Below are 27,387 nucleotides of genomic sequence, written 5' to 3'. Positions count from 1 at the left end.
CATGTGTCTTTGTCTTGATATTTCTCACAGTGTCTCAAAGAGATATGCAATATTATTTCCATCACGTATATGAGGAACATCAACATTTGGAATAATTATCATGCTAAGGAATACACAGCTCGCACAACTCTAATTGTTTTGATTTTATTAAAATAAGTAAATGTCATGCACCAAGAGGTTCTTTGGGTTGTTGATGAGGAATAAGGCCTTAAAGTCTGTAAGTCAGCCAAAAGGTGTAAAATAACTGAAATTGTTTTCTTAAAATTCCCTTACATTTTTACTAAATGCATATTAATATGGACTTAGATAAATATACAGACAGCTATATAGCTATATTTTCAAAAGTTTAGATTAAATATGGAAACTTACTTTTTGTTGGATATTTCATTGTTGTTGATACAAAATAAAATACTTTTTTTTTGGTATAACTTGCTCTTATATAAAATGGAAAATAAGTAATTAGATGTACAACTCTACTCCCCGCACGACACAGATACTGGAACTTTCTGAGACATCAGCATTTTCACTTCTCCCAGAAGTGCTTACTCCAGAGAAATTGAGGTTGACATCACCCTTATTGAAACCATCATCTTCCTCTCAGCAGATATGGTTGGTTTCCTTGGGTAATATGTATAGCTAATATGACTCAAGTGTAATAAAGTAAATTAAACATACTTATTCCCCTTGGTATTTATTCATGAATTTTGTTCCTGGCATTAAACCATCTTTTGATGGGTATATCATTATATGTATAGCTCATTATCTACAAGTTTACATTAGTATTTCTGAACCACATTACTGCTGCATGATCTTAAAAGTATTCTTTTAAGTCAGGCATCAAGACTATCTGAGTGTGAAACAGAAATAATATACAATTCTTCAAAAAGCTTTGACATTAAATAAAAATACATCCTATAATTCTGGTATATCAAAGACTATTTCACATGCATAAAAAAAAATCCTCAAAGCTCAGGTTGTTGTCTAACACATGGAATATTATTATCAGTAGAACAAGAACTATGAAAATGTAAATAGGTTTAGTAATGTCTAAGCACAGCGAAAACAACACTCTTTTGTGATTTAATTAGTCATACATTTATATGGTTTTCAAGAAGCAAGGAGATATTTTTGTGATGTTTTCCACACATATTTCATTTGTAAGTCATGTGTCTTGTAACATCGGTTTATGCATCTCATACATGAAAGTGTAGTGATCACAAAAATTATTTATTCATGGCACCCACAGCAGTTTTATTTATAATAGTTAAAACGGGAAGTACCCCAGGTGTTCCTCAGGAGGAAACTGGATAAACAGACGACTATTAAGCAATTCAAAGAAAATATGAACTGTTGATATACACAATACCATGGACAAATCACCAAAATACGCTAAATAACAGAAAGTTTAGATAAAGAAATAGGGAATGTGTGATTGCATTCATATGAAGTTTAAGAATAAAGAAATTTACAAAAGTTGTTGTCTCGGAGATGTGGAAGCTGGGGACTGACTAGGAAGGAATCTGAGGGAAATTTCTGGAGTAATGGTAATGTTTTCTATCTTATTGGGACTTTGAATTACATATGTATGTGTCTTTGTCAAAATTCATGTAAAGGTGCACTTAAGATTTGTGCATTTCACTGTATGTTAATATTGTGCAAAAGCTCTAAAATTTTTTGACATCTAGTTAATAGTAATCTTGGTGGTATGTCCAGTCTGAAGGGTATTTATGTCTACAGTTTTGAAATACACTAAAAAAAATATGAGGGATGAGTAGAGGAATAATAATTGGATAAATATATGATAAAGTAAATGTAACATAATTTTAACTGTAAAATTTAGCTGAGTATATGGAAGTTCACTGTATGATTCGTCTAACTTTTTAATGTGTCCAAAATTTTTGTGTTATTTTGGAAAAGTGAAAATGATTAAACACAGATATATTCAATATAACTGGACTGGTGTAATTAAAGTGGCAAGCACATAATATTAAGATATTACAGAAAAGAGATAAGTAAGGCTAGCAGAGAAGCCATGGGTGGGAGAATTTTACAGTGGGGTTAGACAACAAAGAAAATGGGGTAAAAGGAAAAAGTGTGGGTGGTGCACTGACCGGTGTGGTGCTTCAAATCTGAGGTGAAGTGAGTGGTGAAATTTGATAAAAATTAAAAGGATCATTTCAAGATATCTGTGATGGAGAGAGAATGGGAAGAAACTGCTGGGTAAATTTGGAATGATAATGGTGAAGGATAAATGTTTCACTGGTTAAGAAAATTGGGCTTGACCTGGGGCATAGAGAACTAATGAAAGTTTTTCTTTTATGATTTTACTTATATTTTTGTGTTTTAAAGAGTATGTTAGAAGTTATGATAAATCAGTTTGGCAGTGATGAGCTGGATGAGTGGAACTAGAGAGAGACTGGAGATAGGGAGAGCTTTATTGCTTATTAATGTGTTGTCAGAAAAAAAATAAGTCCACTTGATAAATCCATACATTATCTGAGGTCTGTGGGCAGAAGATGATAAAGCTTCAACCAAAGTAGTAGAACTCCTGGTGTAAATCAGACCATCCCTGAGAACTGATCAACTATGTGAGGCATAGCAATTTTGATGACTCAAGTTGGAAGCCAAGACAGATGCAAGCATTGCTAATAGAACATATTCTAGATAGGATATCAATAGTGGTTTTTAATAGTAGGAAATGTAAAGACCTGGTGTTGAATTATAGAACTTTTATTTAATAATTATACCATGTATTTCATCATAGAAATATTTAATCCCGGAAAAACAAGATTTTTTATATTTCATATCTTAAAGTCTTTTAATATGGATAATTTGTAATTTGAGGAAATAATATGCACAGTAAAGTTAAATTTAAAAATGAGTGTTTTAGTGGGAGGGTATAGCTCTGTGGTAGAATCTTGTCATGCACGAGGTCCTGGGTTCAATCCCCAGTACCTCCACTAAAAAATAAATAAATAGACCTAATTACCCTTCCCCCCAAAAAAACAAAAATAATATTAAAAAATGAGTGTTTTAGAATACTTGTAATAAGACTTTTATTTTAAAAAAGAATATGCTGAATGTGAGTTTTATGTGTATTTATGTGCATAAATTTTCTGGATATTTAAGTATAGACATTTCTTAGACAATTGAGAATATGAATTTAATAGTTCTTCATACCTATCCTAAGAATAAACTTTTAAAATGCATGCTGAATTTTGAAGTAATGTCTACTACACTGAGTTTTGAAGATATGTTATAAAAAGGTAAAGCTCATGAGACATTGATCAAATAGAAACTTTCAAATTAGGAGAAATTGTTAAAATATTTATAATTCTACATGCATAAAACTAATTTACAAAACATGAAAGAGAAATAAATATAATAGAGCATATTTAATTTTTTCAATTGCCTACTTTCTTATATTCCTAATGTGCTTCTTTAAAATCATAAAATGAGTTTTATTCATATGGCCTGGGATTTTTTTGTTCACCCGCTATACTGGATAACTAGTTCCAAACTGCCGTTAAGTTGTAAATAAAAATCACATATTAAGAATTAAAAATATGTCAGGATATTATGCTGATATTTTAAAAAGTCACTCTGAACATAGCTCATCACTAATAGATTAGGTTAAAAGTGGAGGGGGGGAGTAGAAGAAAGAATATCAATTTTGAAATTACACAGATCCCTAGATTTAAAATCTACCTTAACTACTTACTAAACGGTAGAAATTAAGAACGTTTCTCAGCCTCTGTCAGAGTCAAAATGATCAAAGAATATACTCTCAGGATAGTTTTTTGTACAAAGTAAATGAAATTTTGTGTGTGATGGTGCTTGGAAGTTGGTACTTAAAATATATGTCATGTTGGGGCAGGGGGCAAGATGGCAGAATAGAAAGATCCAGGGCTCCCCTCCTCTTATACACACACCAAAATTACAACTACATATAGAACAATAGTCTCTGAGAATAATCTAAAGGCTAGCAGAAAAGACTTTCACAACTAAGGATAAAAAGAAAAAGTCACCATTGAGACAGGGAGGTGGGGTTCAGATGCATCCACAGCCCCCACATTGTGAACCAGGGCTGGGAGGGATATCACAGCTGTGGTGGTCCTCCCACAGGAGCAAAGGCTCCGACCCCCACATGACTCTCCTCAGTCCGGGTATTTATGCCAATTCCAGACTCACAGACACAGAGAGCAGATGGCTGGCTGCCAAAGGGGAGGGAGGTGGAGAGTTGGACAAAATAGGTGAAGGGAATTAAAAGGAACAAACTTCCAGTTATAACACACGTAAGTCCCAGGGATATAATACACAGCATATGGAATTTAGCCAACAGCACTGTAATAATTTTATATGGTTATACACGGTGACCAGACTTACTGGGGTCAACAATTCAAAGTGTTTTTAAACAAAAAAATCACTATGTTGTACACTTAAAACTAACATAATATTGTACATCAACTATACTTTAATTAAAAAAAAAGTCATTGATGAGATAATTTTATCACTCCCAAATGATTGCTTACTGAGAACAAATAACACAGATTTGCAATAATTTTTTTCTTCTTGAAACATCCTATTGAGAAAATTATTCTGGTAACGGCAATCTTTGGTTTACAGTTTGTCTTTTGAATCTTACAAAAGCTATAAAGAAGAATTTCATAGTAATACAAAGTTTATATTGATAAATAGTATCTTATGCATATATATATATACATACATGTATACGTACGACTTGCTCATTTTTTTATATCTACTAATATTAGTTAAATAGGTTGCAATTTAAATATGGCAGATATTTACTGGGTGCCTACTCTATGTGACGATTGTTTCTGATGTTAGAAATGTAAAGTTCCCATCTCCAAGTTGCTTACTATTTAGAAGAGAGTCTATTACATTAGCACAAATACACTCATGAATTTATACTCATAGTTCTGAATATTTGCTAAAGTTCTCTCAGATTCAAGATATGTGTTGATTTCTTTCCTTGTGTGATAATATTGCATTTCTTGTTATTGCATCAGTTTCTATTTAAGCTCAGGCGTGAGTCTGAATTGCACTGGCTGTGAAAAGAATATGTAAGGATCTAATCAAATTGTTCATGAGTCCTCATCTACACTGTGATCAGAACTGTTCTGATTTATTACATGATATAATTCAATACTCTGAGGTAGAATTAGTATCTTCATTTCGGAGATACAAAGTTACATGTGAATATAGTGTTACCAAATTTACAAATACTCAAAAATTATTTAATCATGGAAATGCCAACAATCTACTTCATAAATATTTAAGAAGTGAGAAAATGTCAGCTTTGTTAATAGTTTAGTTTTAAACAAAATACCTACTCTCCAAAAAAGTATAGGGTATAAAACAAGTAAAAAAAAAAAAAACTATGCAGGAAAATTTAGAATGCAAAATAAAAAGAAGGTGTCTGCTTACAAGAGAACGAGAATAATAGTCAATCTAGGAAAATTGCAACAATAACACTATTTTTTTGCATTGCTGGACATAAACGAAAGAAAAAACTTCAAGGGCACAGCCAAACAGCTGAAAGAACAGTGAGGGAAAAGCTGGGGTAGAGCTTGCCGAGTAAGTATGAAAGCCAGTATTCCTTTGAGGCAAATGTCTACACCTAAGATAGGATCTGGAGCATTTGCCTTGGGCCCCTAACACAAAGTGGGAGAATGATCCAGAGACTTTGCAGTAAGCCTAGAGTGTTGAGGAGGCCTGAGGAAGCTGTTACTGGTGGTTCTTCATTGAAGCTGACTCATGCTTGCTGGAGAAAAGTGGGAAAGAATTTCAAACTACAATGGAACCAGAAAATATGAAATGGAGAATCTCAAGCATGCGTCCTCAGGAAGATGAAACTTAAGACTGATTTCCTACAAATGCCTGATTTAGAGAAGACTGAAGCTTGTCTCCTGACCAATGAACACCTGCCAAGAGTCTCTTCCCATCCTCAAGCCAATAAACTAACTTCTTGGACTCTAGCTGGAGTCTTCTTTCTTTGCACCCCTTACCCATAAATACAGCCCACCCTAAACCCTTAACACACCAATTTGCAGCTTGCTAGAGATCGAATTTCCAGAATTGCAAATTTGTCTGCTATTCCAGAATAAACTCAATTTCTGGTAATTCCAGTTACTTTTGTATTTCGGTTGACAAAAATCATCACCAATTTAGGATCCCAAAATCTTTACAGAGTATGAAATAAACTATAACTTCAAAATAATCTTACCCAACAAAAAAAGAATCAAACTAAGATGAATGAGACTTGTCAGAAACAATAAACAATGATCAACAGACAGACTTTCAAGCTTTTAGATGTTGGAATTATAAGCTACAGAATATAAAAATAAATACTTGCAATATTTAAAGAAAAAGTAGATCATTGTTTTTAAAAAGCAAGTAAAATAAAAATATCCACAGTTATCATATAAATCTCAAGAAATTCAAAGAGAAGTTTCAGAAACGGACAATGTTGAAATTTCAAATTCACAGGGATCTCTTCTGCTGACAGATTAGCTTGTATCAGAGGAACTATCTCCACAAGAGGAACTATAAAGTGACAGTTTTAAAATACAAAACTTAGCTGTTGAAAGACATGGTAGACTTAAAAAGACAGCTAACGCTTAGGAGGAAGAAGTCCCAGATAGAAGGGATGTGAATTAAAAGGAGTTTAACATTCTTTGCCATTTTCCCCTCAAGGAACAGCTCATGCAGAGGCAGGACTAGGCTGACAGTCCTGGTCCAGGCTTCTCGGCAGCCTTGTGGGGTTGGAGAGACGCTAATTGTAGTTCAAGGCAACCAATGTGATCAGGACTTTAGACTCAGGAAAGAGAATGACAGGGCATCAGTGTTAGTCTTCTCTGAGCATTTGCTAATTTCTAAGACATATATGATGACGAAAGGCAGGCAGAAAATAGAGGCTAAGACGCTAAAAATCAGATAGGCTTGGTTCTATTGTGGTGAAAATAAAATGGCATTCAGTGCCCACCAAGTACGAATGGCCCTGCTATAAATACCAACAGCAAACCAGGAAGAGGGCAGCCCTCACATATTCTCCGTCTTAGTCTCGAATCATCCAATGTTTGTTTGGGAGAAGGTGTTTTGCTCCTACTCAAGTGTCTTTCAAAAGGAAAGTAAATTATCTCTGAGAGAACGTAAGGGTGACCAGTGTCTCTATGTTCTCATATACACTATTCATCATTTTTTTTCAGAAATTGCTTGGTATGCTATGCTACCTACTAGATATTTACAGCAAACTTGTAACATATTTGAACTATTCCTTTTAAAATATAGAAACGGAGAAGAGTACCTTGTAAGCTGTTTCTACTGAACTTTGCAAAATACAGTGTAGGCAATTAGTTCAAGAAACTGAAATAAAATATGCAATAATTGAGGAGAAAAGGAAGTAATATGTCATTCTTCACCAGTATATACATGATTAAACACATAAAAAATTCAAAATACCAAAATAGTTCAATCTCACTACTAAGAAGAGAAATGCAAATGGAATGACAAGAACGTGGAGGTTCATTATACAATTTTTCTACTTTTGTTATGCTAAAATTTTTCACAATAGAAAGATTTTTGAAGATAGAAAATTTGTTGACAAGGCGCTGAAAATCGCACTATTTATCTAATTTGGTGGTACTATAAATTCTTAAAAACTATCTAGGAAGAAGTTGGCTCATATGTCAAAAAGACTTGACCTTCCCACCCAGTAATTTTTTTTCTAGTTATTTGTACAAATGGTCAAGGGTTAGGAAAAACTCTTAAGGCATGCAGATACTAATGATGGCATTATTTATAGAAAATAAAATGGATTCCACCAAAGTGTTTGATACTAAGATTAAGCTCATGTAAACTGTGGCATTTCCACATGAATAAGAGTTAGTAAGCTCCTTGAAGTGATGTATTTTTAAAAATATAATGAAATATAAATTTATACATGTAAGATAAGTAATAAATAAAAGCAACAAAAATAACTAAGTATGTAAATAAATCCAAATATATCTATATTTAGATTCTTATCTAGATAATGCCATAGTGAAAGAGATGAAGGCAAATATAAATAGATAATCTCTATATAAATGTAGGTATAGAGTTGTGGTTCTACACAAACATATATATACATACATTTACACAGAAATTTGAGAAAGGAAATAATACCGTGTTCTGTTAACAGTGGTAACAATGGTTGTTTTTAGGTTATAAGCTCATGATTGGCTTTTCTTTTATGTATATTCTTGTATATTTACCAGGTTTTCAATATATGTTGATAATTAGAATGAAACAAAATGTATCTCCAAAAAATACTGTTTTTATGAGAACAAAACCAAGTTATTTTTATTGCCATGGGACTGTCCAATCAACCAACCTCAAAAAATAAATCCAGTAGAGATTTTTTGACACAAATATCTTCCATTAACCAATAGCACCACATTTTATTTCATAGCTTACATGAATTACACATAAGTATAAGATAGTCCAAGCACTTGAGAGTAAGCAAGTCATGTTTTACTTTTAAACCAGCCTTCCAAAGGATTTATGATGATTCCTGTGTAATTTGTAATAAAATTCTTATCAAAACAAGAGCAAATTTATTGGCACAATTTATTGTGTTGGTTTAAATCTGCGTTTGATTTCAGTTGACAGCATTTATAAAATTTGTTCTTATAAAAATAGTTTTTTTAATGTATTACCTTTAAAAAAACATATTTAATTTTATATGTCCCCCCATTTCTCATTCATACTAGAACAAATGTGAATAAACATATGAATGATTATAATTGGCCTTAAATATGCTACAAATTACTACATTGTTACAGATTTATTTTTCAGTATTTTCCAGTTACGGCAGTGAATTAAATAAATCATACTTTTCAAAACATACTGCTAACTTCATTTTATGACTTGGTTCTTTTCTCGCATATGATTCATGTGATTTTTGATTCTTGACTTTTTTGTATTGGCATAAAAGGCATTTATTTTTTACATAATGCTGTTCATGTAAGTGCCATTTATATGCATATCTTTTGTCCTGTCTCCTTCCCTATCACATCACTATTATTCCATAAAACCCCTGTTGTCTCATGCCTCCAAAGTTCCTGTTGGCTTGACCTTATTCCATAACATGATTACAAAAGTCAGCCCAGGTTGCTGCCGAGTTCTCTGACAGTCTTTCTGACACTAAGCGAACATGTTGGAAGGCCTTGTATTAGTGTAGCCTCTTTATACATGCCATCTCATTTAATCATTGCAATTGTTGCAGAAACAGAATATGACATTGAGAAAGGGTGAATCAGACTAGGGATTTTAAATGACACTCCTGGATTTGAGTAGGCATATCTCTGACTTCAAAAAGACTTTCTCCACTAGGAGCGTCACCAGCTTTCGAGGATGTCTACATTTCACATCAGGATCTATTCAACTAAGCCTTTCACTGAAGTCAGCTTGTATCTTTCCTCCACCACCATGCTGCTTTCATTTCTCCAGGGGCTCTCTTCCAGCCATGAGGGATTTCTCTCCATTTTTGAAGACATCACACTTCTTCAACTGTAAACCCTTACATCTCAGGTGGAATTTACCACCACCCTACTCTGCCACTCTGATGATGTGCTAAACTAATGCCTAATAGTTCTTCAGATTTCAGCTAGGAAAAAAAAAAAAAGGCAACAAACACATTCTCTGTTCTTCTCTACTTTTCTAGACTAAATGAGAATGGTCCTGATAACACTTGCAAGTCCCTTCTTGTGACGCTCATTTTATTCACAATTTTTTTTAATTTAAATTTTTTTATTTTTTATTTTTCCATTAAAAACAAAATAAGGTTTAATGATAAGGTTAACTCATTTACTTTAAGGAGACATGCACATTAGAATTAATCTGATATAAATGATCAGTCACCAATCCTTCATACTGCCTCTAATTAAAAAATGTTAAATGTTCTCAAAAAGATATCAGGTACTACTTACTAAAAATAAATCTTCAACATCACCCTAAGATCAAAATCATTAAGCCTTATCGTAATGGAAGAGGCAGTGATATGCATTTATACAAGTATTAATGCAAAGTTCATGCACCAGAGAATTTATAAGGTCAGTTTTAAGAAGTATGACTTTCAAGGATGGCCAATATCTTTTTTATATTTTCAAAAGTACTTACATTCCAAAGTAAAACATTCAAACTTATTTTTAAATGTAAGCAAATTTGTTTAAAATTCATAATTGTAGAGACTTACTAATACTGTATTTGGCAAACTTAGAGAGGGAACCTCAAAAGATTAAAAAGCATCTTTAAAAAGATTCCCATATCATTATGGTAAAGGTGTGCAGAAGTTTAGGAATTAGAAATTTGTTCTTTTAAGCAAAATGACAAGTTAATTGTTTGTTCTTAATAATATATCATGGAGAACCACTAACTGTATCTGTGAAGTTTAATAAGCAAGACTTAAAGAGATGAATATAAAATACCTATTTTGACAGGCACCTATTAGCAAAGTCAGTCCATGAACTGTTGCAGGTGAGCACAAGAAACTCAAGGAAGGTAATCCATTATATTTGTAAATTTATTCATGACATACATTTTGGAAACTAATGCTGTGTTTGGTAGAGCTTATGCATAGCTCTTGAAGAGATCTTTTTCTTAAAACAAATATTGTATTCTAAAATCACCATAGTAGAAGGTACAATACAATATACAGATTTTGAAAATGAATGTGGACAAGGACTGGGGATGGCATAAATGAAAAAAGTCAAGGATGGCTGGTGAGATTGTGGAAGATTATTTTTCTTACACAGAGTTTTCTGCTGTGCTATATCGTGAATTAACAAGCCAGACCCTGAGACCGCAGCTTTTAAAATACACAAGTACTTTATACAAGCTTATGCCCTGCTGGCCACCATGGCCAATTGATTTCGAGGTGTCCCTTGAGCAGCAGTCCCCAGAACTGGGGCTTCAGATGAGGGTATCAGCTCCTGTCTGGGAGACACGGGTGAGCTGCAGGCAGACAGACAGCAAAAGGAGGATGTGCACAAGCCTAGTTCCCCGGGAGCACATCCCGGTCCACAGGGCCCTAGAGCTGTACCTGCCTCTCAAGCAAAAGCTCTGGACCAGCAATGTGGTCTCCCTTCCAAAAAGCCTGGGGGGCGGGCAGGGACGGATTGTTACTGTGCGGTGCAGCTGGCGTAGCACAATCTCTCCCACTGCCACACTCCTCTGGGATCCAGAACGCAAGCCCCGCGGCCACCAGAGCCTGGTGACCAAGGATTGGCCCCAAGGTGGCAGCCGCAAAGAGGGGCTGCCAGACTCGCCCCGGGGACCCCGGACCCTGGAGGCGGCTGCGGAGGGAGCACGCGAGGATGGTGACCGCCAGTCTCCACCCAGGGAGCCACCTCAGGCCCCCAAATGCCTGTAGATCAGACACCTGCCCCCACACCAACCCCAAGACTAGCAAACGGGCTTCTCCCACACCAAGTCTGGGCACCCCCGTTGGCGCTTTGCCCCTGGCCTTGGGGCTTGGGGGTCCCAGCACCACAGTCCAGAAAGCTATAGCCTTCTGTGAGGCTGGAGGCCTCCGCAGCCAGTTGGTTTTCAAAGCTAGATGTTTCGGGGGCCGGTATCTCAGGGGCAGGTCTTAAAAGTGAGGGACGCCAGATGTGGGGTTCAAACCCCTTGCTCCTCAGTGAGAAGCTGTGGGCCTCCACACAATGGGAGGGGAGGTGCGGGTGGGTGCGGGGCTTTATGCCAGATTGTGTCCCGCCTTTTCCTACCTGCTTGGATGTGGACCATCTCTCGCTTGGGGATGCTAGGAGTGGCTCAGCCAGCCTTTAGGTATTTTCCAGAAAAAGCTGCACCATGCGTAGCTGTAGATGTGGTGTGCTTGTGGGAGGAGGTGCCTTCAGGCTCCTCTTCTGCTGCCTATTCACAAATAATTCTGTTTGCTATTTGTTTTCCCAGGTTAACCTGGCAACTCTGTGACGTATGGGTAATATTCATACTGTTCACCATGGCACACAAGTTAACACAGAGCCTGGCACAAAACAGATGTGTGATATGTCTATTATTGTAGAACGCATGGATGTGTGAATACAGAAGAAAGCAGAGGGAAGGAGATGACAGTGCTCTGAATTTTCATAGCATCTCCAGAAAATCTGCAAGGGTTGTACCTGTAGTTTATCAATCCCATAAGATATCATCTGCATCCCAGAAATTGTGGAGCTGAAGAGAAATTTAATAAAATGTTTATATAGCCTTCTAAGGCACAATATGCCTATGTAAATAATTAAAAACACACTAAGTATTGTATACCATTATACTGGATTGTAAGACTGTACTGTATTATATTACATTGCATAATTTTTCAATTAGTCATGCCAAGTAAATTCCAATTTTTTGCTATTATGCATTGTTTCTTCTGATTTCTATTTCTTTTTACATTTTAATTCCCTTCGCCTTATTACCTTTCAAGAAAAGAAAACACAATTTTAAGATAAGATCTTAACACCTATTTAGAGATAACACAAGTTAATAAAGGTGTAGAAAACACCCTTTAAGCAATAAAAGCAGGATGCAAATACTGAGGATTATCCTTTAAATCTCTTGAAATACTGGACTTCTTAAGTTTCTGCTGCAGGAAAAGTAGGTTCTCTGAGATTTTGTATTAAGTGTCAGATTTTTATCTAAGTTTGTGAGATATATTTAATGTCCAGTTCCTAGAGGCTGAGAATATAGTAAGAATTCCTAAAGTTTTCTTCAAAATTTTTTTTCTATTTTAATACAGATTTAAGCAGGGGTATCTTTTTATACCCACTGTATTATCACACTCTTTTAACCTCTGGATTACTGAATACGTGTAACAATAACGAAATAGTATTCAATTCTAAAATGAGAGATTCAGAATTCCTAAGAAAATTCAATTATTAAAGAATTTCTTCAATCTCAACAGACTATTGTGTAAGATTAGAGAAATTCAAATGCTGGCAAACAGCTTAACTCAATAGACTCCTTATTCTCATTTTCTTTTATGTGATGGCGATTGTATTTAAAGTCACCAGGTTTAAAAAATTTTAATTTGTCATTTAAATTTTTGGCTCTTTAATAAATAGCACAAAGATTTTTGTATTAATATTAATTTACTGTTATTTTTCAATCCTAGTCATAGGCTGGCCTGATTCAATCAGCATTCTTTTATTTATTTATTTTTTAAATGATATGAGCAGATTTACAAATGGAAGTGATCTGATATGGGCATTCTTTCTGTAGAATGCAGTGTTCTTTAAAAACAAATGCCACTCATTTGACCTTAAAATATGATAAACATGTATAAAATCACTATCCATTTGTGAAATCTGAGACTTGGATGAATGTATTTACTGAAAGTCACTGGAAATCAGGATATTTACTTTAACAGGTAAAATGAACCTATTACAATGTTCCAATAAAGTTTGCATGCTTTTGCTTCAGAAGATGCAATTTACATCATGTGGTGCAAGCTATTTGGTATTTATTACTTTCATAAGGACAGTATGGATACAGGTTAATAGATTTGTTTTCTTAGCTTGAAATTTTTTTTTTTTTTGGTATTTTAGTATAATTTCTGGCTATTTTTGAGTCAGATTTGTATTTAAGATATTTTCTGTTTTACCATTTCATAAAGGAGGGTTTTAAGGCACATCTGTTTTGGGGAAAACTTCTGACATGTTCTCTTAAGTAGGAACATTAAAGAAGGAATGAGGAGTGGAGGGAATGAGAGAGATTAATGCCATTTCACTCATTCTTAAAGCATTAAATTATTTACCCTTTTTAACTGATAGTGATGTCTTTTAAAATATATATTAATATTCTAGTGCTTATTTAACGTGATAGCTACTAGAAATCAACAGCCCGGTAAATAGGAGTAAAACTCTTCAAAAAATTAAACTAGTGAAAACCATCTAATAGCCCCAAGATCTTTTCTTGACAAATAAAAAGGGGAATGGGTTCGGTTCTCTACTGATTACACAAACTGTTTCCCTTCAGCTGCTGTTTTGGCATCTCACTTCACAGTGGTTAAAGTCAGCCTTGTTGCTTCCTCATGATTCTTTAGCAACAGAGTTCCCTTAATAGAGGTTAAATATGAGATCACAATCTATTGTTTTAAATGTATATTACATATATTATGGATAATTATATCACTTATTAGACACAAACATACAATTATATTCTTTGTCTTGTGTACTTGATCAAGAAAATTAAGACATGCATAAAAAAGTCTGAAGAGGACAAACATTCATGGAGATTTTTCCACTAACTATAGAAGAGTAAGTTCAAATGTATGCATTTGGCTTTAAATGAAGTATTCACTTCCTTTTAAGGGCAACAGTGGTAACTACAAGTACATTTGTAAATGAGAACCGCCACAATCATTACACTCATCTGTAGTCTATTTACTGGTCGGTTTTCTGTCAGAATCTAAACTCCTCAAAAGTAAAGTCTCTCTTCTTCGTGCTATTACTCTCAGCAAGCATGTGTCTGGCATATTATTTTCCCTTTACTCAGAAATGAAATACATTTTTCAATCTATCCAACAGACTACTTAGCCTGCGTTTTCTATCAAGTGCTTTCAATCCTCCCCCACGCATTTCATATGAAGACTTGTAGATGATGCAGAAGAGATAAAAGATTTAAAGATGAGAAAGAAGCAAAATCAGCAACTCCAGACTGAAAAAAAAAAAAGAAAAACAGGAGGTGTCCTAATTTTGCCCTAACTCTTAAATCTTAATGAACTAAGTAAGCTAAGTTAATGTGAAATTTGTTACTATTATACACATGACAATAGTAAAATCACGCCATGGTATGGTACAGATCTAGAACATGTACCTTTGTTGTTATCCATGCCTCCCACTGCATACAGAGTTCCAACTGTAGATTTTCTAGGTTTAGTTCTTGGACTTTGCATTAAAGTTCTTCTTTCTGGCAGTAGATGGTATTTCATTGCTTCCAGAATCAGCTTTTGACATTCCAGGTCATTCTTAAATAACGCATGGTTTTCTAGGTCAGCCAATATCTGTGAATAATAGACAATCACCGTTAATAATGCTTTTTATAGGGATGAACATGAGGCATCAAATTAAACTTAGAAGCTTAGTGCCTATGATATTACCTCTCTACTGAGAGGGATGCAAAATGTAATAAGAATGAATTGTATTGACAAATATGAATGAAATGCACGGCTTCCAAGAGAAACAGAATGGACATTATTTTTGATTCCATGTTATTATTCATTTTGTCACACAGAATATAAAGGAACTTCTAAAGATCGCTTTTTCCATTTCCTTCCCCGTTTATGAAAGCTCTTCATAAATCACATACAGTTGCCCATTTGGCCATAAACATGTCTGGTGAAGTAAATTAAAAAATAATCTTCAACAAATTAGATTCTAACAAGCCTATCATAATATTCATGTATTTACTTTAAGATGTTGCAGGTATAGTTTAAATCCCTTTCAAATTTAAAAGAACTTGACAAAAATGAAAAAAACATATGTTCATGACATCTTTTCAATTACGTGAGCAGTTGAAAAGCTGTATATCAGGCAGGGTAATAGTTTCCAATGGTGAAAGTAAAAAAAATTCTACCAAAAATCCGGCACCTGCGGGAGCAGCAGGGAGAGACCAGAGTTTTAAGCTCTGTTATGCCTCTTTTATTACAGCGAGTTTTTTTCTCTGCAAATTCTTCTCTGTACATTTGTTTGAACAAATTCACCGTATCTTTTATTTTTCCACTTTCTCTATAAACTTTATTTTCCCTTGATTCTTTCAGTGTCACATTCTCTCTTTTTGTCATGAATCCTGTTTCATTTCAAAGTGAGTTAAATCTGTCACATAGATTTAGAAAATAAGAAGTAGAAAATGTAACATTGACTCACTGACATTTTCTTCTACATTGATAAAAAACTGTATCACATCAGTACCCAAATGTTTATTGAGTGAATACATTAATATGGGACAGGAGCATATAATTAAGCAATTGATTGTAACACTATAATTTGAACCTGAATTAAATAAATTTATTTAGCCATTGTAATACACAAGTTACTTTTGGAGGGGACAGGAAGAATATAAAAACACATAAGATACTCATATATATGAGATGTGGAAAAGATAACAGAATAGCTCTGAGGGTGAATGAGGAGTGTAATGTATTAGAGTTACCAGATGCTTTGGAGTATGGAAGGGAAGATGTTTAAAATCTTGCTTATATTTCTCTTCTTATTATATAATGAAACTTTAGTTGCCTTCATACCATTTCATTCTTTTTTAAAAGGACTACTATTTTACTTGTCAAATATTAATAAATAGAAACCTTAATTAAATAGAGTTGGGAGACTAGAAGGGAGAGCTCTCGTATTCTGCAAAAATGACAGCCCAACAAGAAGAGACCTCTTCTTTCCTGGTAAGGACTCAGTCAATGAAAAGCCAAGAACTCTGTTTCCTAGGGCCTTCCCAACTTCCTTTTCCCCCTATAGATGTGCTCTCCTTTCTTTGCCATGCAGGGACTTGCATGTGACTCTCCAGGATTGCAGACCCAGAATTGCTATTCTTCACTGCTCCCAAATAAACCCAACTTTTCTGGAGAAATACCTGGCAATCTATTTGGTCCAGGCCAATATACTTTTTAAGTACTTTTTAACTACCAAAGAAAATAACACTTTCTAACGAGGCCCCAGTGGTCTTTATATAATAGACCTTTAAGAGAAAGGAGGATAGAGAGAGAGAGAGATTTATTTTAATATGACTCTTTCATTTGTGTATCAGAATATATTTTTCCTATGTTTAAGTTTTTTCTTTTCTTTAAAAGAAAAAATAAATTTATGTCTGTCTAAATGTGACTCTCAATTTTTTTTCTTTTATTCTCTCTCTGTTTACCTTTTTTGGGGGGAGATTTTGGATTAGTTGATGATAAAAAACTGTTCTTGCAGAAGGATTACACTTTAGGTATATTTTATCCAAATAAACAGTTAACTGATTCCAAATAAAGGAGGGAAAAAAAAAAAGAGAAAACAATGTTAAAGTTATGTGCTTCTTTTCTATGTTTTTCCTTGGAAAACTATAACTCAGAATCAAAAAATTACCTGGGAGTTTGGGTAATGGCTTAGGTTTTTAGATAAGTAGATTCATAATGTAGATCTTTCAAATGTGACATGAATATGGAGGGTTATTTATATTGAAAAGAGTTCGTATAGTATTTCTGATATTTTAACTAACTAGAATTGATTAGCTTTGGCTTAAAATTAATTCATGTCCTCTTTATTTTATCACCATGTAAAAATAATGTTAGCACAATATTTTGATAAATAAAAGATGAGTTTAAAGTTTATTTTAAACTTTTAAAAATGTGTATATTAGTGGCATGGGCCTGTAAGCAATAATTAATATAATAAATAGCTTAGGATTACCAAAATATCAAAATTGTTTAAATGAAATTTCAGTTGCTTAACATCTTATATACAGGTTTAATCTTGTGAGTTTTTTTTTTTTTTTTTTAAATGAGGTACTAGGGATTGAACCCCGGACCTCATGCATGCTAAGCATGTGCTCTACCACTGAGCTATTTTCCTCCCTATTAATCTTACAAATTCTTATAGTTACTTACTGAGTTGGCTTAACATTAAAATTTTCATTTAATTTGGACAATTTTTTTAACATTTTTTATTGATTTATAATCATTTTACAATGTTGTGTCAAATTCCAGTGTTCAGCACAATTTTTCAATTATTCATGGACATATACACACTCATTGTCACATTTTTTTCTCTGTGAGTTATCATACATTTTGTGTATATTTCCCTGTGATATACAGTGTAATCTTGTTTATCTATTCTACAATTTTTAAAAATAGACAAATATTAAGTTGATTAATTAATAACTCTTCAATAACTTTTTGATTTTATAGTGATAAAAAGTTACAAACTTTGATCACTAAATTATTTCTAAATTTCCCTAATCCCTTATTTTATATATAAAATGGACTTAGATGAACAGAATGCACAACATATCTTAAATGTTAGTTTATCTGATAACATTTGTTAAAATGAAATAAAATATGTGTTCTTGGAAAAAAATGAAGTAGACAGGTCTTGTTTTTTTTTTGTTTCTTATCTTCCTTGTGGTTGAAAAACAGAAGTTATTGATTCAGATTAAATTATATAATTAATACAAAAGACTACAGAGAAATAGGATGTAAAGCAAATACTGTGTATTTTAAAAATAAAATAAGATGATATATGCACTGATGACAAAGCTGAAGCTAAAAACATCAAGTTTATCATCTATTTGAATAGCTAAATATTTATATATTTCTAAACACACACACAAAGCTATATAAGGATTACTGCAAATTTATAAGTAATAGATAATTATAAAAGAAAATGTAAGAAATCCTGTAAAAATAAAGTATCAGAAGATAGTCAACTCTGAGTGCCTAGGTTAAAATGCCTTCAAGTAAAAATTTTTAAAGAGAAATAAATTTATCAATATTCAAAGGTTTATACATTTAAAAAAAAGATGTTATAAATTATTTAAAATATGACCTGGAAAGTAAACAAAATAAAGTTAAAATTTGTACTTTATTTCTATAAAATTGATAAGGTATTCTGTACTTAAATGATGTTTTCCATTTTATTAACAAAATATTCTGTAAAATTTCTTAACTTTCATATACTCTAAATCATTTACAAGATCCTTTTTTTTTTAACATTTTTATTAAGTTATAGTCATTTTACAATGTTGTGTCAAATTCCAGTGTAGAGCACGATTTTTCAGTTATACATGAACATACATATATTCATTGTCACATTTTTTCTTTGCTGTGAGCTACCACAAGATCTTGTACATATTTCCCTGTGCTATACAGTATAATCTTATTTATCTATTCTGCATATGCCTGTCAGTATATACAAATTTTGAAATCCCAGTCTGTCCCTTCCCACCCCCATCCCCCTTGGAAACCACAAGTTTGTATTCTATGTCTATGAGTCTGTTTCTGTTTTGTATTTATGTTTGTTTTTTTGTTTTTGTTTTTGATTTTTTTTTTAGATTCCACATATGAGCGATCTCATATGTAGTTTTCTTTCTTTTTCTGGCTTACTTCACTTAGAATGACATTCTCCAGGGACATCCATGTTGCTGCAAATGGCGTTATGTTGTCATTTTTATGGCTGGATAGTATTCCATTGTATAAATATACCAGTTCTTTATCCAGTCATCTGTTGATGGACATTTAGGCTGTTTCCATGACTTGGCCCTTTTAAGTAGTTCTGCTATGAACACTGGGGTGCAGGTGTCTTTTTTAAAGTAGGGTTCCTGCTGGATATATGCCCAGGAGAGGGATTCCTGGATCATATGGTAAGTCTATTCCTAGTCTTTTGAGGAATCTCTATACTGTTTTCCACCGTGGCTGCACCAAACTGCATTCCCACCAGCAGTGTACGAGGGTTCCCTTTTCTCCACAGCCTTTCTAGCATTTGTCATTTGTGGACTTTTGAATGATGGCCATTCAGACTGGTGTGAGGTGATGCCTCATCATAATTTTGGTTTTCATTTCTCTGATAATTAGTGATATCGAGAATTTTTTCATATGCCTATTGATCATTTTTATGTCTTCCTTGGAGAATTGCTTGTTTACATCTTCTGCCCATTTTTTGATTGGGTTGTTTGTTTTTTCTTATTCAGTCAGATGAGCTGCTTATATATTCTGGAGATCAAGCCTTTGTTGGTTTCATTGTTGCAAAAATTTTCTCCCATTCTGTAGGTTGTCTTTTTGTTTTACTTATGAATTCCTTTGCTATGCAAAAGCTTGTAAGTTTAATTAGGTCCCATTTGTTTATTCTTGCTTTTATTTCTATTGCTTGGGTAGATGGCCCTAGGAGAACATTTTTGAGATGTATGTGAAATAATGTTTTGCCTATACTTTCTTCTAGGAGGTTTATTGTATCTTGCCTTATGTTTAAGTCTTTGATCCATTTTGAGTTTATTTTTGTGTATGGTGTAAGGGAGTGTTCTAGCTTCATTGATTTACATGCTGCTGTCCAGTTTTCCCAACACCATTTGCTGGAGAGACTGTCTTGGTTCCATTGTGTATTCTTGCCTCCCTTGTCGAAGATTAGCTGACCAAAAGTTTGTGGGTTCATTTCTGGGCTCGCTATTCTGTTCCATTGGTCCATATGTCTGTTTTTGTACCAATACTATGCTGTCTTGATTACGGTAGCTCTATTGTCTGAAGCCTGGGAGAGTTATTCCTCCAGCCTCTTTCTGTTTCTTCAGTAATGTTTTGGCAATTCTAGGTCTTTTGTGGTTCCATATAAATTTTACTGTGATTTGTTTTAGTTCTGTGAAATCTGTCCTGGGTAATTTGATAGGGATTGCATTAAATCTGTAGGTTGCCTTAGGCAATGTGACCATTTTAACAATATTGATTCTTCCAATCCAGAAGCATGGGATATCTTTCCACTTTTTAAAGTCTTCTTTAATTTCCTTCATCAGTGTTTTATAGTTTTCTGTGTATAAGTCTTTCATCTCTGTGCTTAAATTTATTCCTAGGTATTTTATTACTTTGAGTCTATTTTAAAGGGGATTGTTTCTTTACTTACTTTTTCTGTTGATTCATTGTTAGTGTAAAGAAATGCAACTGATTTTTGAACATTAATCTTGTAACCTGCTACCTTGCTGAATTCTTGGATTAGTTCTAGTAGTTTTTGTGTGGACCTTTTAGGGTCTTCTATATATAGTATCGTGTCATCTGCATATAGTGACACTTTTACCTCTTCTTTTCCAATTTGGATCCCTTTTATTTCTTTTTATTGCCTGATTGCTGTGGCTAGGACTTCCAAGACTATGTTGAGTAGGAGTGGTGATAGTAGGCATCCTTGTCTTGTCCCAGATTTTAGTGGGAAGCTTTTGAGTTTTTCCTATTGAGTACTATGCTGGCTGTAAGTTTGTCATATATAGCTTTTACTATATTGAGATATATTCCCTCTATACCCACTGTGGTGAGAGTTTTTAATCATAAATGGGTGTTGAATTTTATCAAATGCTTTTTCTACATCTATTAAGATGATCATGTGGTTTTTGTCCTTTCTCTTGTTGATGTGATGTATTACATTGATTGATTGGCATATGTTGAACCATCCTTGTGTCCCTGGGAACAAGATTCTTTATTTTGAAAGAAATTGACTTTTTCATAATAGCTGTTACTTATTACTATGTTTTCAGATTATTACTTGTAACTTTGTCTTGCTTATGAACACTGTATGACTTGTGTCAGTATTATATCTCCTCTTAAAGCACTTTCTAAAGTTATTTCATCCCAAATTCAGGCACAAAGGCAGAATAACAAAATGGTTAAGCTGCTTTTTAATCTTGAACTATCTTTAGATTTTCTGCAACAATCCAAGATTAATACAAATATTGCTCCTCCCTATACAATGAAAGTTAGTTTTGTGTTTTGCATTCTTAAATTTTTCATGAATCTTTAACTAAAAAATCAATAGACTTCAATAATTGTATACTACTTTGAGACATGTTAATATTTATGTACAAGACTTTATACAATAATTGTCTATAAATTAAATTTTATTCTTAGGATGCCACATACCAATACCCTTTCCAATCACAGATAATCCAAGTACAATTTAGCTTACAAAAAATGCCCTTGAAAATTTCTTAATATCTTCACTGTTAGTATGTTCTTTCACTTTTGAGGATAATCATTGGCTATATCCTTATAAATTAATTATGCATAAACCTCAAGGAAATATCTCGCTGTCTACAAACCAATAATGTTTCAGAATATTTTATCATCTAGAAAATATGTCTGAAATAAAAATATCCTGAGACTTAATATGGAGGACAGCATAGGGTATATTATAAATTACCATTGTGTAAAATTCTAAGAGGTTGATCCTAGGATCAATGTCAGTTAGGCAGTCATGTTACAAATATGCTTTATCTCCCTATAACCTTGATAGGTTTTCTTTCTGAGTAAACAATGACCAGTAAGTTAGAGTAAACCTCTAGCTGCAGAGGGGAACTGGGTCAAGAAACATCTATGAGAACTCAGTGTGTGATATTCAGAATTGACTGGTAAGAAATCAGAATAATGTACCCATTAATCGCTAGAATTCTCATTAGTAAATTTGTTAGAAATGTTATAAACTTTTAATTAGAATAAATATGTTCTTTGCAATTGTTTATATTAAAACATTATTTTATTTTTATATACTCCTCTTAAAGTTTCATTGACTTTATTATTAACTTCAATTTAATTAGGAAAACAATGAAAAAGATACAATGAGTAAAACAGTATTTCTTTCAAATGACCATTACATTTATTATTGAAATACAATGTGTTGGTTTGAAAAGCTGAACCACATACTTAGCAACATGGAAATACTGTGTTTCAATTCTGTGTGCTTACACATAGACACTCTTCTTCAAACTGAATTTTCCAAGAATATTTATATGAATTTATTTCAAATGCTTGCTATAAATTGGAAATTACGATTCTGAAAGTATTGCTTCACTAAAATGAAATGCATTATTCAACTACCTAGATTTTTGCATTATTTTTCCCAACCTCCAAGTAAGAAAGTATCATTCAAAAATATTGTCTCCTTTTCTCTATAATTGACCTAATGTGTCAAAGAAAATACACTGTTGGCTAGAATCTTTGTCATGAGTCTCTGCAGTAACTTGCATGTATAAATGCTACCTTAGAATTGTAATATGGCAACATTTCTCTTATCATGAGCAAATAAAATCAAATGGACAAATTTGTGCTGCATGACCTACTCTTACTACATAGAGGGCATACAACTCTAATTTTGCAGGAAGAGTCAAAAAATATTTACATCGTAAAAATGTGCATTTTTAGATGACTTCCTTAAAATGTAAAGTAATAATCTTAAGGAAATATAAATAACAGCAACAGTTTTCTATGATGTTAATGGCTGGAAATTTTAAATAATCTATATTGTAAGGTACTCCTTAAGTAAGAGTAAACCTGCATAAATGTATACATAATTTGAAAGGCAGGGTAACTTCCAGAATCTGTACAAAGCACTGCAAATACATCTCTCTATATCTTTTATCTGATTAAAGAGTCCATTGGAAAATTAAATGCAGCATTGAATGTATACTTAAAGAAAGTTAAATTTAAACTTACTATGGGCCAAAGAAAGTAATAACTGCTCTAACCCTATATCTGTGGGCCATCAAAGTTATGAAAATCTTCTCACATTTACAAAAGAGTGACAAAATCTCATATACCTCATATTATTTCATAGCATTTGAAACTTTTGTTTTGCTACTGGGTGTTGTGCTAAAATAATCAGCTCCCAGAATTTGAATCTATCAAGCCAAATTGATTCCTATTAGAAGTGACAGTCCTTAGGGAACAAGTGACTGATTCATAGTCTTTCAAGCTTTCCGCTTGACAAAATAAATAAGATGAATGATAAAATATTATCATACACTGTAAGCAGCAGGAAAAAAGTGATTTTCTACTTCAATGTCTTATAAACAGGGGAGAAAAATGAAATATTTTCAAGTATTCATATTAAGCAGTTTCTAGGACATTCCACTGAGAAACAGCGATGTTAACAGTCACACTCAGTGTGACCTTGAACCTGGAACCTATTTTGCACTCGGTGGAAGGTACTGGTGAAAGGAGAGATCTCAATTATTATAGAACGTTGTGGCCACATGATAAAAGGTATGCACACAGGTAGGGCTGCCCCACTTCTCAAGGGAGATACATACGTTGCCTTATGCCTATAGAGGTTTTATATTTCCTCCCTGTTCAGTAGGTTTTCAAAGACACAGGGAGAGGAAAATGGACAATTATGCTGAAAGTTTGAACAATATTGGTTGATTCACTGATGCTTGCAGCCCTTCGGCAGTTATTATTTCAGGATCTGCTTGTGACTGGAACAGCCTAAGCCTGTACAAGAGAAACTAGCTCAACCGTAGCCAGAGTATCCGTCTACCACCTGAGAGAAACTCACTGATGAGTAGATAGATCCTCATGTTACACCCAAAATCCCAGGAACATCAGTTGAAAAGAATCTTGGCAAAGAATAGAGTCATGAAATTTTAAGAGACTGAAATATCGCCTCGCTCTGTCTGCAGGCATACTGACGGTTCTGGCTAAACTGTGTGAGAATATTACTTTTATTTTTAAATAAATGAGAAAAGTAGACATAAGAAAGCTTCCTATGTTATCTTTCAGTTCTATCATTTAAAAATGAAAACACACATTACTGATGTGCTAAGACCTACATCTAATATATCAGAATGGTTCCGGAAGAATCCATCTACGAAATGAGGAACAGCTTCATTAATTTTATTCTGAGTACAGAAATATTTGATTGCCTTATGATGAAAAATAATTAACTATGCTGACAGTACAAATAGTGAAGAATAATGACATCATCAAAACAAGTAGCACTCATTAAAGTAATTCAAATGACGGTTATTAGCGGTAAGCAAAATGGGTTTCATGCATTTAGAATTTATGATTAACTTATACTTATTTAACATGAGTTTGCAGTTCTATAAGTAGTTTGAAAGCTCAGAGTTTCTAAGACTAGATTTCTGATCCTGTGCCCTGTATCACCTCCATCCTGAAAAATTTCATTGCCTCCCAAGTAGGCTGTGGACTGGCATGCATGCATGCGTTTATTCATTCATTCAGCAGATACTTAGCTAGCACCTATTTTGTGCCAGGTGCTGTAACAGATCCTGGATACCCACTATCTCTCTTACCACTAACCTATTCTACTCAAACCCACTCTCCTCCCCACCCATTAGACCACCTTTGTTAATAGACTCATGTCTAGGCTATATTCAAAACCATGCATTATCTTCTTATTGTTTGCAAGACATTATGCAACAGCCTCAGACTAGCATGCCATAAATTCTATGATATAACTCCATCTTAGCTATTGAATCGCTTTCCCCAATACTCTAGCACACATTATTCTGTATTTCATAATTTAGCTTGTCCGATCTCTTTCCTCTCATCTGAATAGATTATGTCTTTTTAAAAAAAAATTGTTATTCATGCCTTTCTCTCTGGGCTTCCATTAAATTGTGACCCAATCTTCAGAGTCTAGTGTAAGTCCTATTACTTCCATGAGGACTTACCTAATTCTTAGGCCACAGTTGACACAATTTTTTTTTATTAGTCATATCAGACTGTGATCAATTGATGCGTAGTCACTGAAGGGCTTTATAGTCTTGCTAAGTCATAAACTTACAGGAAACCAGGAAAAATGTCTGGCACCTCTTCTTGGGTCACTAACAGGGGTATGGGCTCCTAGGGATTGTTCAATAGCTATTTAAGTGACTGATTATTTTCATGACTATAGTATCTATTAATTTTTAATTTAATTTTTATTGAAGTATAGTTGATTTACTATGTTGGTTTCAGGTGTACAGCAAAGCAATTCAATAATATGTACACATGTATGCACTTTCTTTTCAGATTCTTTTCCATTATATATTATTACAGAAAATTGAATGTAATTCCCTGTGCTATACAGAAGGTCCTTGTTGTTTATCTGTTTTACATATAGTAATGTGTATCTGTTAATCCCAAGCTTCTAATTTATCCCTTCCCTGCCCTTTCCTCTTTGGTAACTATAGTTGTTTTTTTTTTTTTTTTTTTTTTTCCCTATGTCCATGAGTCTGTTTTTGGTTTGTAAATAGAATTTGTAACACTTTTTTTTTAGATTCTACATTTAAGTGATATCATATAATATTTATCTTTCTCGGTCTGACTTACTTTACTTAATATGATAATCTCTAGGTCCATCCATGTTGCTACAAATGGCATTATTTCATTCTTTTTTATGGCTGAGTAATATTCCATTATTTATATATATACACCACATCTTTATCCAGTCATCAGTCGATGGACATTTAGGCTGTTTCTACATCTTGGCTATTGTATATAGTGCTGCTATGAACATTGGGATGTAGAATACCTAATAATTTATTTTATACAATATATTCAGTGTTGAAATTTGAACATATACAATGTATAGGCAGAAATATATTCACCATCACATCTTAAATTACTTGCATAAATTAATCATCTTCATAAACATTAATAGCCTTTCAGAAATATCTTTGCTTAATAACCAACCAAATATCTTCTTCTAAATGATTTATCTCAGACCCAGTTGATGGCAGGCTTATTTTCAGTTGTAGTCAATAGCAAAATTCCATTACACAAATAATTTGGGATCTTGGACATTATGGTGAGGTGATCTTGACTGTTAATTAAGAAACATAAAACTTGAATGTTCCACTGAAAATTCAAATTTACACATTTAAATCTGAACCTACTCTTTGTTTGAGTTGAGAGGTAACACAACACCCATAGACTAACCATAGCTAACAAGTGCAATGCACTAAGTGTAAATGTCATGCTCAAGTACATCTTCCTCGAGAAGGCTATGTCTGCAAGCAGCCCACACACTAGATCCAGAAGAGGTGTACACCACCTTAAGCCTGTACAGAGCATGTGGTACTCAAAGAAAGGTGGAGAATTCTTCCTCTGCTTCTCCCATATTTTATCTCAAATAAGTTAATTCTGATGTTAAGAAGTAAATGGTGCTCCAGGAAATTCTTGGACACAAATCTGCAGGAAAACACCTGAGGGACTGCATTCATGTATTATTTAGAAAACTGGATTTCCTAATGTAAATAATAATGTGGACCTAGTATTAAATTTTTGTTTTGCTTTAGCTCTATCTCAATTATCTTTAAATAAAAATATTTTTATTTCTCTCACACTAATTAAAAGGTATCAGTCAGTATTTTACTTTCCTCATTTCACTAAGGGAAGATGGAGAAAGAATTTTAATCACCACATATTTGCAGATTTCCAACTTTCCTTAGATTTACTCTGATCAAAGCCCAACATACCTCTTTTGATCATCATCAGTGAAATAAGTTCCTGTGAAAACATCAAGGTGAATGCATCTTGCAAGTCAATAAGGGATTAAAATAATTCTCCCAAGTAAAGCTAATTCCACTGGGCATACAGTCTGTCTGTAGAGTTTCTAAAGTGTGGATATGAAATGAGTTGTTCAAACATCCTGACTGAACAAACTTTGAGGATAAAGGAAAATATAAGCTCATTAACTTTAATGATAAAGGCATTAAAATAATTGGAATGCATCAAACCTTATGCCAGATATTTTGGGGTATGCAGAAAGTAATGCATCAGTTCTTAACTAAAATAATTTGTAATATAATTTGTATTATAATGGAGTAACCTATAATATAATCTGTAGTATAATGTATAATAGAATGGAGCATGTG

The 27,387-nt window shown here is 33.5% G+C and overlaps 1 protein-coding gene across 2 annotated transcripts in view; it reads right to left on the bottom strand.

Annotated features, from left to right (window-relative positions):
• Nucleotides 1-27,387, bottom strand: part of KLHL1 (kelch like family member 1) — a 328,278-nt gene that overhangs the window by 69,896 nt on the left and 230,995 nt on the right. For both annotated transcript variants that reach the window (XM_032496889.1, XM_032496890.1), the window contains exon 6: nucleotides 14,875-15,061. In XM_032496889.1, the coding sequence (XP_032352780.1) occupies nucleotides 14,875-15,061 (187 nt within the window). The remainder of the gene's footprint in view (nucleotides 1-14,874; nucleotides 15,062-27,387) is intronic.

This window comes from Camelus ferus, chromosome 14 (genome assembly GCF_009834535.1).
Source record: "Camelus ferus isolate YT-003-E chromosome 14, BCGSAC_Cfer_1.0, whole genome shotgun sequence".
NCBI lineage: Eukaryota > Metazoa > Chordata > Mammalia > Artiodactyla > Camelidae > Camelus > Camelus ferus.
Note: the sequence above shows the minus strand (reverse complement) of the source record. Positions and strands in the feature narration are given on the sequence as shown.